General features: G+C 44.3%; 1 protein-coding gene across 3 annotated transcripts in view; it reads right to left on the bottom strand.

The window, feature by feature from the left end:
* KPNA3 (karyopherin subunit alpha 3) overlaps positions 1-12,969 on the bottom strand; it is a 95,004-nt gene extending 82,035 nt beyond the window's left edge. The window contains exon 1 of one of the 3 annotated variants that reach the window (XM_025262976.2): positions 12,811-12,969. In XM_025262976.2, coding sequence (XP_025118761.1) covers positions 12,811-12,879 — 69 coding nt within the window. In that variant the 5' untranslated portion in view covers positions 12,880-12,969. Of the gene's footprint in view, positions 1-12,521; positions 12,750-12,810 lie in introns of those variants that run through there. The other 2 variants (XM_025262975.2, XM_025262977.2) reach the window with 2 other exon arrangements.
* Between the last annotated feature and the right edge of the window lie 3,521 nt (positions 12,970-16,490).

Raw genomic sequence — 16,490 nt, 5'->3', positions numbered from 1 at the left:
ACAAAGGCTTTGGCATAGTCAATAAAAGAGAAATAGATGTTTTCCTGGAACTCTCATCCTTTTACTATGATCCAGCAGATGTTGGCAATTTGATCTCTGGTTCCTCTGCCTTTTCTAAAACCAGCTTGAACATCTGGAAGTTCGCGGTTCACGTATTGCTGAAGCCTGGCTTGGAGAATTTTGAGCATTATTTCACTAGCGTGTGAGATGAGAGCAATCGTGTGGTAGTTTGAGCATTCTTTGGCATTGCCTTTCTTTGGGATTGAATGAAAACTGACCTTTTCCAGTCCTGTGGCCACTGCTGAGTTTTCCAAAATTTGCTGGCATATTGAGTGCAGCACTTTCACAGCATCATCTTTCAGGATTTGAAAGAGCTCAACTGGAATTCCATCACCTCCACTAGCTTTGTTTGTAGTGATGCTTCCTAAGGCCCACTTGACTTCACATTCCAGGGTGTCTGGCTCTAGGTGAGTAATCACACCATCATGATTATCTTGGTCATGAACATCTTTTTTGTACAGTTCTTCTGTGTATTCTTGCCACCTCTTCTTAATATCTTCTGCTTCTGTTAGGTCCATATCATTTCTGTCCTTTATCGAGCCCATCTTTGCATGAAATATTCCCTTGGCAGCTCTAATTTTCTTGAAGAGATCTCTAGTCTTTCCCATTCTGTTGTTTTCCTCTATTTCTTTGCATTGATCGCTGAGGAAGGCTTTCTTATCTCTTCTTGCTATTCTTTGGAACTCTGCATTCAGATGCTTATATCTTTCCTTTTCTCCTTTGCTTTTCACTTCTCTTATTTTCACAGCTATTTGTAAGGCCTCCCCAGACAGCCATTTTGCTTTTCTGCATTTCTTTTCCATGAGGATGGTCTTGATCCCTGTCTCCTCTACAATGTCACGAACCTCCATCCTTAGTTCATCAGGCACTCTATCAGATCTAGTCCCTTAAATCTATTTCTCACTTCCACTGTATAAATCATAAGGGATTTGATTTAGGTCATACCTGAATGGTCTAGTAGTTTTCCCTACTTTCTTCAATTTAAGTCTGAATTTAGCAATAAGGAGTTCATGATCTGAGCCACAGTCAGCTCCCAGTCTTGTTTTTGCTGACTGTATAGAGCTTCTCCATCTTTGGCTGCAAAGAATATAATCAATCTGATTTCGGTGTTGACCATCTGGTGATGTCCATATGCAGAGTCTTCTCTTGTGTTGTTGGAAGGGTGTTTCCTATGACCAGTGCATTCTCTTGGCAATACTCTATTAGCCTTTGCCCTGCTTCATTCCGTATTCCAAGGCCAAATTTGCCTGTTACTCCAGGTGTTTCTTGACCTCCTACCTTTGCATTCCAGTCCCCTATAGTGAAAAGGACATCTTTTTTGGGTGTTAGTTCTAAAAAGAAGTCTTGTAGGTCTTCATAGAACCGTTCAACTTCAGCTTCTTCAGTGTTACTAGTTGGGGCATAGACTTGCATTACTGTGATAGTGAATGGTTTGCCTTGGAAACAAACAGAGATCTTTCTGTCGTTTTTGAGATTGCAAACAAGTACTGCATTTCGGACTCTTTTGCTGACCATGATGGCTACTCCATTTCTTCTAAGGGATTCCTGCCTGCAGTAGTAGATGTAATGGTCATCTGAGTTAAATTCACCCATTCCAGTCCATTTGAGTTCGCTGATTCCTAGAATGTCGACGTTCACTCTTGCCATCTCCTGTTTGACCACTTCCAATTTGCCTTGATTGATGGACCTAACATTCCAGGTTCCTATGCAACATTGCTCTTTGCAGCATCAGACCTTGCTTCTATCACCAGTCCCATCCACAGCTGGGTATTGTTTTTGCTTTGGCTCCGTCTCTTCATTCTTTCTGGAGTTATTTCTCCACTGATCTCCAGTAGCATATTGGGCACCTACCGACCTGGGGAGTTCCTCTTTCAGTATCCTATCATTTTGCCTTTTCATACTGTTCATGAGGTTCTCAAAGCAAGAATACTGAAGTGGTTTGCCATTCCCTTTTCCAGTGGATCACATTCTGCCAAACCTCTCCACCATGACCCGCCCATCTTGGGTGGCCCCACAGGCATGGCTTAGTTTCACTGAGTTAGACAAGGCTGTGGTCCGTGTTAATTTGATTAGTTTTCTTTGATTATGGTTTTAGTGTATCCGCCCTCTGATGCCCTCTTGCAACACCCACCGTCTTACTTGAGTTTCTCTTACCTTGGACGTGGGGTATCTTCACGGCTAGATACATGTGACTGGCTAGAGACACATGTATACCATGGGTCAGATATCATGGAACCAAACGCTGTGTGTTCATGTTCCAGTTTCTCCACTAACTGTGTGAACTTGACTTATTCTCACAGCTTCTCCAAGCCTAAATATATATGCCTTATTCTCTGCCTGATGACCACCACTCCGCTGAAGGTTGGCTGAATGGCCTCACTAAGATTGCTCCTAGACAGTTGTAGCTTGTGGGAGGGGCCCATTGTGGCCAGTAATTAGGACAGCCTAATAAGCTGAACCATAGGAATTTGATGATACTTGGCAGCTTCAAACTGTAAAAATGGCAATTTCATGTGGTTTGACTAAATATAAGAAAATGGATCTGATTTTCTTCCTTCACCAAATTAACGCCATTTTTTTTTAATGGTGGGGAAAAACAGCGGAAAGGTAAATGCAATCCAAGAATCCATCAGTGGATAAATGTTGCAAAATGTGGTGTGTCCATATAATGGAATACTAATCAGTCATAAAAAGGAAGGATATTTTGACACATGCTGCAACATGGATCAACCTGAAGACATTATGCCAAGTGAAATAAGCTAGTCACAAAAGGAGAAACGTTATATGATTCTACTTATACGAGGTTCCTAAAACAGTCAAATTCATAAAGACAGAAAGAAGAGATGTTGCCAGGGACTGGAGAGACGGGAAATTTCAGTTACTGTTTAACGGACACAGAGTTCCAATTGGGGAAGATGAAAAGTCCTGGAGATGGACAGTGGGAAAGGTTATACAACAATGTACATGTACCTAATGCCACAGAAGGTACACTAAATTGGTTAATTTTATATTATGTATATATAAACAATAAATTTTATATTTATGTATATATATATAAATGGTAAATTTTATATTATGTATGAAAAGCGCAGTGGGAGATGCCTGTTCTAGATTAAAAGAGACTTAAGAGACATAACCAAATGTGATCAGATCTTGTATAATCATGGTTCTAACAACCAAATGTTTTTTTAAAAAAATTAAAGGACAACTGGGGAAATTTAAATGCAGATTACATTAGCCATTATCAGGAAATGATTAACTGTGTCAGGGTGATGTGCTATTTATTTAAGAATGCATTATCTTTTAGAGAAGTAGCCAAAGTCTTTGGGAATAAATTATAAATTATCATGTCTGATGTATAAGAAAATTCTACTATGCATGTGTCTTAATCTCTCAATATTTTTTCACCTCAGATCAGTCGCTCAGTCATGTCTGACTCTTTGCGACCCCAGGGACTGCAGCACGCCAGGCCTCCCTGTCCATCATCAACTCCTGAAGCCTGCTCAAACTCATTTCTATCACGTCAGTAATGCCATCCAACCATCTCATCCTCTGTCGTCCCCTTCTCCTCCCTCCTTCAATCTTTCCCAGCATCAGGGTCTTTTCCAGTGAGTCGGTTCTTCACATCAGGCAGCCACAGTATTGGAGTTAACCTATCAAATTAAAAATTTGGGCTTTTGTGGGGAAGTAATTTTTTAAAACACACTAAAAGATTGAACGCTTCAGTTAAAAAAAAGAAAACATACTTTAGGAAAATTACAATGAATGTCCTCATTCAGGAGACATTTTAATGTTTATTTTGTTCCAACCAATGCAATGGAGGTACATAGAGGTGAAACAAATAAAACATAATAAAAACATTAAAAAAGTAAAAACAAAAAAAAAATTTTCCAAGCACAGTGAGGGAAGAAAGGTTGCTAACAACCTTGGAGGATGAAGGGAGATTCAGAAAGATCTCTCAGAAGAGATGAGTATTTAGGAGGGGTGGGAATTAGCCAGGCCAACAGGAGGCAGGGAAGGATACTCCAGTCAGCAGGATAGCCCTTAGAATAGAAATAGCAGGGCAAGCAGGGGAGGGCAGGAGTCCAGATTACGCATAAGCGCATAAGCAGCTCAGTGTTGCCAGAGCTTAAAGGCGTGGGGCTGGGGGGTGACGAACAGACACAGAACCTGGAGAAATAATCAGGTGTCAGGCTCACTGAAAAGCCTCGTGAATTGAAGAACCTCACTTTGGAGACAACTTTTAAACTGCTAGATGCGAAGTAACAAGGCTGAAAGTAGGCTGGAGGCAGGGGAATAGAGGCAGGGCCCAAATCCTGAGACAGCAGAGATTCAAGCTACATGACTGGCATCTGACTGAACGTAGAAGATGAGGAAGGAGTCCAGGAAAGCTCTCAAATTTCAAGTTCAGGTCACGGTGAGAGTGATGATGCCATAAACAGAAAAAAGAAAAAAACAAAGGCTTTAAACACTTTGAGCTTAAGAAGCTGATGTGATGCTCATATGATTAATTTCCAGTAGATGATTAAAACAGATTTAAACTCCCCACAATGAAATGGTGGTTAAAACTAAGGCAACTTCTGATGTGGACAAGAAAAAGTCCATAGAGAAGTGAGTTATGGACAGAACTTCAAGACACACATATACTCTGGGTAGAAAGAAGAGTTGGCAAAGACGACCCGAAAAGAATAATCAATGAGGCAGAACGACCAGGAGAGATCATATGTCCAGAGAGTGAATTCAAGAAAAGATAATTATAGTATATTATAGTGTATCTGCTATAGGACATATAGAGTTCTGAAAAACTTCATGTTCTGCAAAATTAGGAAGAAAGAGGGAAATACACCAAGACAGTTAGAACAATAAGCACCTTTAAGACAGAACACACATCTCATGGGAGCCAACAGGCATACTCCTGGGCTTGCTATGTTCAACTGTTTCTGTACTTCAACTACTTGTGTTCAACTCCTGTTATTTGGGAGGGCTAAACTGTTCATGTGCTGGTAAAAATCAAGGATTAGCCTACATGAATTTTGCATGAACTAACATCATTCCTCTTTAACATTCAAATATGAACTAGTTTACATTACAGAAATACATTACAGTAGAACAGACTGTCAATGGAGGGTCAGACAACAGTATTAATGCCATAAAGTCAATAATAAAAGAAATTATTAATATCTTAGACTGTACTTTCCACTCCCAACTATATTATCTAATCTTTCTTAAAGAGTGCTTATTAAATAAATTGTCCATGCTAGTCAACAAATGACCAGTCATAACCCAAGGTCCCTAGACTCAGTGGGCTTCTTGACAGACACCACTTTAACAGCTGTTATACACACAAGAGAATTTGTTGTACGTCACAGCAGTCTATACCAAAGAGGTAAAGGAAAACTCAGAGAAAAGCACTAGAGGGAAGGAAAAAAACAGAGAATAATAGTACTAAGTATGTTACTGGTCAAGAAAGACCCTGTGGAGAATTGCTGAAGGGTTTTTTTTGAACTATAATGATATCTGGAGGAAATGCAATCTTGGTGTCTCACAGTATGGAGGAGTCTGAGTGAAGAAAGAGTTTGTCAGAGTGAGCCCCACTAAACAGACAGCAAAAGCAAGTATACAGCAATGTATACAAATGTACAAAATGTATAGGAAGTATAAGAAGTGGTAGGTAAGGTAGAAAAGGCAGGATTTTTTGTAAAATTAAGTGTAGCATACTAAGGACTTTAAATTTTATCCTGAATGCAATGGGATGAATTGCCAGAAAAGTGCTACAGAAAGACTTCAGAAAGATCAATCCATAAGCTACACTGGGGAGGGAAGACCCAGGGGAACCTGGGCACTGCCACAGCTGTGTAGGTGACTAAGACAGCGGCCGACACTAGGGCAGAGCGTTAAGACTGAAAACAAAGACAAAAATATGAGGGCTCGTCAGACGACTAACAGATAAGTGAAGGCAAGGAAGAAGGGAATCAAAGTCGAGGATAAGGATTTTAAGCTTGAACAGTTAGGTAGGTATGTCTCTTGCCAATAGAGGTTTCAAAGAAAGAAACAAGTTTATTAGTGCTAGTTAAATTTGAGGATAAGAAAATATTTATTTAGCCCTACTATTAAAAACTGAAGCCAAGGAAGGAGGGTCAAGAAGGAAAGGATATATGTATATTTATAGCTGATTAACACTGTTGTGTGACAGAAAACAACGCAACATTGTAAAGCAATTATTCTCCGATTAAATAAACAAACTATCAAACTCTTAGAGGAAACATATGCAGTACACTCCTTGATATAAACCACAGCAAGATTCTGTATAACCCACCTCTTAGAATAATGGAAATAAAAACAAAAATAAACAAACAGGACCTAGTTAAACTTACAAGCTTTTGTACAGCAAAGGAACTAAACAAGGTGAAAAGACAACCCTCAAAACGGGAGAAAACAGCAGCAAATGAAACAACTAACAAAGGATTAATTTCTAAAAGGTATAAGCAGCTTATGCAGCTCAATACCGGAAAAACAAACAACCCAATTAAAAAGTGGGTAGAAGACCTAAACAGACATTTCTCCAAAGAAGACATACAGATGGCTAATAAACACATGAAAAGATGCTCAACATCGCTCATTATTAGAGAAATGCAAATCCAAACTACAATGTGGTATCACCTCACACCAGTCAGAATGGCCATCATCAAAAAATCTACAAACAATAAATGCTGGAGAGGGTGTGGAGGAAAGGGAACCCTTTTGCACTGTTGATGGGAATGTAAATTGATGCAGCGACTATGGAGAATAGTATGGGGATTCCTGGGGAAAAAAAAAACAACCAGGAATAAAACTACCATAAGACCTAACAATCCCACTACTGGTATATTCCCCGAGGAAACCATAACTGAAAAAGACACATGTACCCCAGTGTTCACTGCAGTACTATTTACAATAGCCAGGACATGGAAGCAGCCTAGACTGATGGCCATCAACAAATGAACGGATAAAGACGTTGCAGTACATATATACAATGGACTATTGCTCAGCCATAAAAAGGAACACATTTGAGTAAATTCTATTGAGGTGGCTGAACCTACAGCCTATTACACAGAGTGAAATCAGAAAGAGAAAAACAAATATCATAGATACATATATGTGGAATCTAGAAAGATGGTACTGATGAACCTATTTGCAGGGCAGCCATGGAAACGCAGACATAGAGACAGATTTGTGGACCCAGCGTGGGAAGGAGCGGGGCGACAAACAAACAGCAGCACTGAAATATATATGTTATGAGACGTAAAATAGAGAGCAGGGAGGAATTTGCTGATTGATGCAGGGAGCTCAAACCTGGTACTCTGTGACAACTTAGAAGGATGGGATGGGGTGAGAGGGAGGTTCAAGAGGGAAGGGACACATGTATGCCTATTGCTGATTCATGGTGATGTATGGCAGAAACCAATACAACATTTTAGAGTGATTATCCTCCAATTAAAAAATAATTTTAAAATAAACAAAAGAAACAGAAGCCTAAAGTTTAAGTGGTAAGGCCAAAAACATGAGTTACTATTTTTCAGTGAAACCAACAAACTGGCTTCTTACTATAGGCAAACTTTGCAAGAGTTAAAAAAAATAAAAGGTAAATAAATCAAAATGATAAATTGAATGTCAAAAAAATTTATTAGCAAGGTTTTAAAATAATGAAAAGGGTTTCCCTGATAGATCAGCTGGTAAAGAATCTGCTGCAATGCAGGAGAACCTGGTTTGATTCCCGGGTCAGGAAGATCCCCTGGAGAAGGGATAGGCTACCCACTCCAGTATTCTCGGGCTTCCCTTGTGGCTCTGGTAAAGCCGGAGCTGGTAAAGACTCAGCCTGCAATGTGGGAGGCCTGGGTTTGATGCCTGGGTTGGGAAGAACAGGGATTTCTCTGGTATAGTTAAGATTTCCTAATTATTTTCCCCATTTATTAACCTTCAGATGTGCATCATACAAGTCAAGTCTTAGGTTCTACTCAGTGAAGAGACAGTAAAGCACAGTAAGCAAGAGTTATGGCTTTAGTGTCACGTGGCTTCATTATAAGTTTAGGTTTTGCCTAAAGCGCAGTGGTCCCTGGATTGCGACTATCCCCGGAGAAGAAAATGGCAAGCCATTCCAGTATTCCTGCCTGGAAAATCCCACGGACAGAGTAGTCTGGTGAGCTACAGTCCATGGGGTCACAAAGAGTTGCACACACACTGTCACATAAACCATCCAAGGCCCTGGGGCTAACTACTTGAGAACTGTTAAGCCTCAAGCTTCCTTGGATAATAATACATATATACTTCATAAGACTAAATAATGCATATAAAGAATTGATACTTGGTACAGGTACTCCTTGGAAAGAAAGTTATGACCAACCTACATAGCATATTCAAAAGCAGAGACATTACTTTGCCAACAAAGGTCCGTTTAGTCAAGGCTATGGTTTTTCCAGTGGTCATGTATGGATGTGAGAGTTGGACTGTGAAGAAAGCTGAGCACCGAAGAATTGATGCTTTTGAACTGTGGTGTTGGAGAAGACTCTTGAGAGTCCCTTGGACTGCAAGGAGATCCAACCAGTCCATCCTGAAGGAGATCAATCAGTCCAGGGTGTTCTTTGGAAGGAATGATGCTAAAGCTGAAACTCCAGTACTTTGGCCACCTCATGCAAAGAGTTGACTCATTGGAAAAGACCCTGATGCTGGGAGGGATTGGGGGCAGGAGGAGAAGGGGACGAGAGAGGATGAGATGGCTGGATGGCATCACCAACTCGATGGACGTGAGTCTGGGTGAACTCTGGGAGTTGGTGATGGACAAGGGAGGCCTGTCGTGCTGCGATTCATGGGGTCACAAAGAGTCGGACACGACTGAGCAACTGAACTGAACTGAACTCAACAAGTACACTGTAAGCATTCAATAAACGTTAAGAATTTTTAAATAATCATTTGTTTCTGTCACAGATTAAAATATCACATCCTTGAAGTGAACATTTGACCCAGGTGGCAATTACCTGCAAGTCTGATTTATAAGTATTCACTAAATGGAATTCATTATGTATTTCCTAGTTTTAGATACAAAATCCATTCCCCCAACCCAAGCCTTGAACTGCTGACCATGAAAATTATTCCCTCCCTGACTTCCATCTATAAAGCTCAGGATAACCTTTATCTCCTTTCTCTCCACCGAGCTTTACAAAGAAGAGAAAGGAAGGGGAGGAGGTTCAAATCTTCATTCCATGTTAGGACCATCCCCGATCTTAATTTTTTGGCAAATTCCTCCTTACATATGGGTAACAGAACCTTTCCTCCAAAATTTATTCTAGTTATCTCTGCCCTTTTTCCATCGCTGTTATCATGTTACACCTCCTGACCCTACTCTGAAGTAAATTTCTTCAGATTTCCTTATCAAGAAGTTTCGTATCAACAACTTTTTGCCACAAAAATATTCTCAAACCACTACTGCTACTGCTACTTCTAAGTCGCTTCAGTCGTATCCGACTCTGTGCGACCCCATAGACGGCAGCTCACCAGGCTCCCCCGTCCCTGGGATTCTCCAGGCAAGAACACTGGAGTGGGTTGCCATTTCCTTCTCCAATGCATGAAAGTGAAAAGTGAAAGGGAAGTCGCTCAGATCGCGAAGTCGCTTTGCGATCCCATGAACTGCAGCCTACCAGGCTCCTCCATCCATGGGATTTTCCAGGCTAGAGTCCTGGAGTGGGGTGCCATTGCCTGCTCCGACAGGCAACCTTAAAGTCCCATCTCTTCCCTCCTTCATCTAACTTTTCTTTTTTTCACCCAGATCTTTATTCACTAATTCCTTGTGTGTCCAGTGCAAGTTTAGCACACCCGTTCTATAAAATTCGCCAACCTTTCGTCTATGAAGCCATTCCCAATTGAATGACTATGAAACTGCATTCTTCAACCCCCTCCCTAGTCACAATTCCCTGGCATAACTCCACACTTTTTTTATTTTTTTTTAAAGAAAATATGTGTTTTATTCTTGCGCCTAGCATCTTAACTTGTGTATTGGCTGGCTATATAATCTATAATGTTTTATCTTTTATCTATTCTGTAGGAGAAAAGATAGGAATGATTAATAGCTCATCAAAGTATATTTCACTGTTTTTTAAACAGACTGATAATCACTACTATTTAGTCACAGAGCTAAGTTGCAACCTAAGTTTCTAGGGCAATAGTTTCTAAAAAGGATAAGACTAAACTAGATAAGGTGTCTAGTGTCAGTTATACCAAATTCCACAATAAAGGCACTTGAGCAGATCTGACCCCAGGTCACCCTTTAGTCACATTTCTAGCATCCCTCTCTCTTAGCAGTCCAGCTACAATGGTAACTGAAGAGCCCTACATTCTTGGGACTCTTCAGTTACTGCTCCCTGACGTCTGAAACGCCCCTTCCTTGCCCTCTCCCTCTCCCAGGCCAACTTTCTTGCATCCTTCAGGATCTACTCACTCCCATTCATCCACTAGGAATCAACAGAACATGTCCCTTGACTGCTCAGCTCCGAGTCAGGATCTCCTCCCGCGTTCTCAGCATACACTTACTGATGTTACTGCACTGTAGTGACCGGTTTACTTCCCTACACTCCTGCTGAACTGTCAAAGTAAACTCCTCGAGGTACAGACTGAGCAACCTTATATTCCCAACAGACAATGAATGAACGCTCATACCCACTCCATAACCTTGTGCAGCCTGCACAAGCAGTCTTGAGCTTCGTCATCTTAAGTACTTCCTTCTGTGAGGTGGGGATAATGCTACACCTTGCTCACAAAGTTGTCCTAAGAACTAAAAGTGGTTATCAATGAAGCTCTTAGTAAAGTGCCTGCCATGTGGAACTACCCTTTCAATGTCTGCTACTTCATGCCTTAGCTTCCTTCCTGTATCCTGGGAATCCTAATGCTGTGATCAATACTTTCAGGCTGGAAGGCTTAGTTAGCAACCAGGCATCTTTTTCATGCATTGAGAAGTTAGTGGTCACAGTCTGATCAACAGCAGCCATTTACCGTGTGCCTATTATGTGCAGGAGTCCTTTCTAGGTTATCACTGAGTTCCCAGAATACAACAGAGGCAAAAAAAAAAACAACAACAAACAAACCTGTACCAACACCCCAAAGGGGAAAGATTGTTAATTATTTCGATACAATCAATACCGGAATGTTTCAAACTACATTAAGCTTTGCTTTATAACTGGTGTAAGCTTCAAGAACAAATACTGATGGGAAAAGTTCAAAGTTAACTCCTATCATCAAGTGGACCAAAAATCAGAGGCAGTCCCCAAATTTCTTGTTGCTATTCCTAACTTTCACTTTTGCTTAAAAGTATTTCTCATAAAAGAAGCTTAACCATGATCACGACAGACATAGATGACCTTTATTTGTCTCATTCAAATGGGAATTCCACGGTATTTCCTAATTAGTATTTAATTTGGCAGCTCCAAAAAATAGCCTGAGTTTTCTGTTTTTCTACAAAACAGAACGTTGAATGGCGTATCCCCACCACCACCACCTTCTCTAAGACAGGATAAAATGCACACTTTCTTAAGTCACTCTGGCCTCTGAGCAAGAATGACAAAACTGCAAATTGTGTCACCAGGTATTAGAAAAGGAGGCTGTGGACCTGAAACACCTTCCCCCTAGCAAATCCAGAGGTCAGAGTCCCAGGGAAGTTTGTGCACCACACTACACAGCATTCAGTAGCTGCAGAGAGACCTCTAGCGCTGCCTGCAGAAGCCGAGTTTGCAAACAGTACCTGCTAATGTCACCTTAATGAGACAATGGCAACATGCTGAGTAGCAACGAACTGAGTGACCGCGATGAATGTTTACAGTTTTGCAACCACTTGGACATTCTACTAGCTTACAGCAAGAGGCCCTCCAAGCCTCTTTATTTCAGTACAACGTGTCAAAGGAATGATCCTTCTATGCACACCCCCTCCGCTACAAGAAAAGGCTAAGAAAACAGGTCCTGGGAGCGGAGGTCGGAACAACGTCTCTTCCAAAGCCCTCCACACAATAGACGGGAAACTATTGTCCACCTTCGGCATGCTCCAAATGCCAGAGGTTAACGAGAGTACGAGCTGGAAGAAGCTCAGCACGACTGCTCCGGGGAACCGCACCGGGTTATAAGAAAATGGTCCTGGCGCATCCTACCCTCCCCCATCCGCCACCCTCAAACAAGTCGGTTACCCAGCTGGTCCCCACCCCCCTCTGCGGGCCGCCACCGCCCGCCTGGGCCCGGCTCGCCGAAGGTAGGCGCGGGGACCGGCGGAGCCGAGGCTCCATGTGCGGCAGCGCTGGAGGCGCTGAGGGGGCCGTGCCGGGCGGGAGGCTGCACCGCGAGCCGGGCGAGAGCCGCGCCGCCCCCTCAGCGCGGCGATCGAAAGACCGCGGCCGCAGCATCCCCGGCGCGCGAGGCCCCGGCCCGCGGACCCCGCCTCAGCTCCACACCTCTTCCTCGCCGACAGCAGGCCGCGCCCGCGTGACGGGGCCGAAAACCCCGGCATTTCCCGGTCTCCGCAGCGGGCAGCCGCCAGTGGCGGCTGCAGCCCGGCCCGCCTCCCGCCGCCCGGCCCCTCGGCCGCAGGGACGGGAGGCGGCGGCCAACTCCGACCCACCGCGGGCCGGCGAGAACCAGCCCGGTCGCGCCGGCCCCCCGCCCCTCCCCGCCGCCTCAGGGCCGGCGCGACCGGGCGGGCGAGCCGGGCGGGCCCCCCCCCCGCCGCGGAAACACACTCACCTCCACATCTCGGCCCTTATTCTTGAAGCTCTTGATGCGGTGGTTCTCCAAGCCGGGGTTCTCGGCCATGGCTGCGCGCGGCTCTGGCGGCGGCTACTCCTGCGGCTGCGGCGGCGGCGGCGGCGAGTCTTGGCGAGGGAGGGGTAGGTGGGGGAGGGCGGGAGAGGGGAAGGGCGGGGGAGGGGGAGAGGCGAGCACGTTCCGTGACGCCTCCGAGCGCGAGGTGGCAGCAGCGCCGGGGGAAGTTCGGGCCGATGGACGCGAGGGGCGGGGCGGGGCGGGAACAGCGCTGAAGAGAGCCGCGGGCGCCGGAGGGGGCTGGAGTCACGTGACGGCCTCCGGCCTGGATGCTCAGCCAGCTGGACTTGCCTGACGGTTCTCGGGGTGACCTCCCCTCCCACTCTTTCACCCTCCAGAGGGCCCTTCCTACAACCCTTCGGAGCTGCCAGTCCTGTGCCACGAATGGAGCCAGACTTGGCGGCTTTTTACTGCCCGTTCAGACGCGAAGCTGCGGCCGGAAACTACAGTTCCCAGAATGCCATTCTTCGGCGGGGGTAATTTTCTAAGCCTGCAAAGCACCCAGAGAATGCCGGGAACCCTAAGCGCGCGGCTTTCTGCGCGGGGCGCTCGGAGAGCCTGGGCGCGGGGCTCCGCCCCCAAGACCGCCTCTGGGCGGGAGCGTGGGAGGAGCTTCCCCGGAGACGGCTCTTGCGCTTATTGGGAGGGAGGGGGCGGGGCTTCGAAGGCGGCTTCCAAGAAAATTAGAAACGGATCCACGGTTCCTACTTTGCTTCTTTGCTTGTTTGGCCGGGGTCACGTAAGACAGCACCCACCTTCACTTGCTGTTCCCTTGCTCTGCTTTGGTTTTATAATTAGCATTTATCTCCACATCACACATACATATGTATGTTATATGTGTGTTTATGTGTGTGTGTTACCTGGTTTGCCGCATCGGAATTAGCGCAATAAAAGTAGCAACAGTGGTGGGTCTACTGCTGAAGCCCTCTGTTAATACAGTGCCTGGCACGTCATGAATAACCAATAATTACTTGAACTGATTAGCCCTCTGGCGTCTGTTTTTTCACCATCGTCCCAGGCCCCGTTCTGCAACCTCCACCCTGGCAGTTCCTGTATTTATGTATCCCCAATATCTCATAACTTTCCTTCCAAGGAGTAAGCGTCTTTTAATTTCATGGCTGCAATCACCATCTGCAGTGATTTTGGAGCCCAAAAAATAAAGTCTGACACTGTTTCCACAGTTTCCCCATCTATTTCCCATGAAGTGATGGGACCAGATGCCATGATCTTCGTTTTCTGAATGTTGAGTTTTAAGCCAACTTTTTCACTCTCCTCTTTCCCTTTCATCAAGAGGCTCTTTAGTTCCTCTTCACTTTCTGCCATAAGGGTGGTGTCATCTGCATATCTGAGGCTATTGATATTTCTCCTGGCAATCTTGATTCCAGCTTGTGCTTCTTCCAGCCAAGCGTTTCTCATGATGTACTCTGCATAGAAGTTAAATAACCAGGGTGACAATATACAGCCTTGACGTACTCCTTTTCCTATTTGGAACCAGTCTGTTGTTCCATATCCAATTCTATCTGTTGCTTCCTGACCTGCATACAGGTTTCTCAAGAGGAGGGTCAGGTGGTCTGGTATTCCCATCTCTTTCAGAATTTTCCACAGTTTATTGTGATCCACACAAAGGCTTTGGCGTAGTCAATAAAGCAGAAATAGATATTTTTCTGGAAGGAATGATGCTAAAGTTGAAACTCCAGTACTTTGGCCACCTCATGCAAAGAGTTGACTCACTGGAAAAGACTCTGATGCTGGGAAAGATTGGGGGCAGGAGGAGAAGGGGACGACAGAGGATGAGATGGTTGGATGGCATCACTGACTCGATGGACGCGAGTTTGAGTGAACTCCAGGAGTTAGTCATGGACAGGAAGGCCTGGTGTGCTGCAATTCATGGGGTCGCAAAGAGTTGGACACGACTGAGCGACTGAACTGAACTGAATACCTCTGTTTCACCACCATACATAATATCAGCGTTCAAGAAGTAGTCAAGCCCTGATCCATAGACTCTCTAGTCTAGCATCTCCCTTTAGAGTCATCGTAGGAATTGATTAAGGGAAATTTGAATCCATAACACTAATAGTTGCTTTCTGGAGCAGGTGCCCTTCTTTGAATGTACATGAAATAATTTAGTTTCAGAATCTCTGGCAGATACAAGCGACATTTGACACTGAGGTCATTCAAAGGTTGGGAGAAATATAACCATGCAAAGATTGAAGAAGATACTCTTTCAAAATAAAGGAGACTTAGAGAACCTGAGCAGAGAAGGCAATGGCAACCCACTCCAGTGTTCTTGCCTGGAGAATCCCAGGGACGGGGGAGCCTGGTGGGCTGCCGTCTATGGGGTCGCACAGAGTCAGACACGACTTAGCAGCAGCTGCAGAGAACCTGAGAAGGTGATGGCACCCCACTCCAGTACTCTTGCCTGGAAAATCCCATGGACGGAGGAGCCTGGTAGGCTGCAGTCCATGGGGTCGCTAGGAGTCGGACACGACTGAGCAACTTCACTTTGACTTTTAACTTTCATGCATTGGAGAAGGAAATGGCAACCCACTCCAGTGTTCTTGCCTGGAGAATCCCAGGGATGGGGGAGCCTGGTGGGCTGCCGTCTATGGGGTCACACAGAGTCGGACATGACTGAAGCGACTTAGCAGCAGCAGCAGCAGCAGAGAACCTGAGGTTCAGAGGTCATGAATTCAGAGGCCTTTGTTGGCCTGGCTATGTCTGGGCCATTTTTGTAAGTGGTGGATATTAGCCTGTTGATAAACACAGGCTTATTTAAAGGCTTCAGACCATTCTTGCCATATTGGACTGTGGGTCAGGCTTACCAAAGGTCCAATTTTTCAAGGGAAACCAAAAAGCTGGGTTCTTTTTTCCTTTGTTTTAAAATGTAGATTCATGTTTTTTAATGCACTTTAGGGAATAAGTCACTTAAAAACTCTAGGCCCTCACATTGTGGGCCAAATGGTCCAAACGCGCATTTAATGGGGAGGAAAAAAAAACACCAAAAGCTTAGAATGAATAAATAGATTACTGCTACTCTAGTTCTTAAGGCAGTAGATGTTGCATGTTTGCCACTCCTCTGACTGAAGGGAAACTTGCACGCTATTGTTCAAGCTCTGTTCAGTTCAGGTCAGTTCACTCACTCAGTCGTGTCCGACTCTTTGCGACCCCGTGAATCGCAGCACGCAAAAACTTCTCTTTTCCAATTACTTTGCCCATTTCTGCCTCTTCTCTTCACCCTACTTGCTATCACCAACCATGTAAGTCATCATTTTAGAGTTTTAGGCATATTTAGTGAGTACTTACCATGTGTTAGTCATTGTACTAACACTGGGATATATTTGTAAATAAGACAGCCTGGTATCCTGCCTTCACAAAACTTCAGATCTATCGGAGTAGACAGACAATAAAAAAAGTTATCCCCCAAATGTGTGATGGGTGTCAAGGCTCACAGCAGGAAGACCCTTATAAGCTGCTGATTCCTAATACACAAGGACAAGATCCCAAACAGAAGTCTACATATCACATGTCTACAATTTTAAAGTTAAAAATCCAGCTTCCAAGCTTAAAATATATTCTAAACTTTGACAAATGTGCTTCCATTA

The sequence above is a fragment of the Bubalus bubalis genome, chromosome 13 (assembly GCF_019923935.1).
Source record: "Bubalus bubalis isolate 160015118507 breed Murrah chromosome 13, NDDB_SH_1, whole genome shotgun sequence".
Taxonomy (NCBI): Eukaryota; Metazoa; Chordata; class Mammalia; order Artiodactyla; family Bovidae; genus Bubalus; species Bubalus bubalis.
The sequence above is the reverse complement of the archived record's forward strand: the minus strand, read 5'-3'. Positions and strand labels throughout refer to the sequence as shown.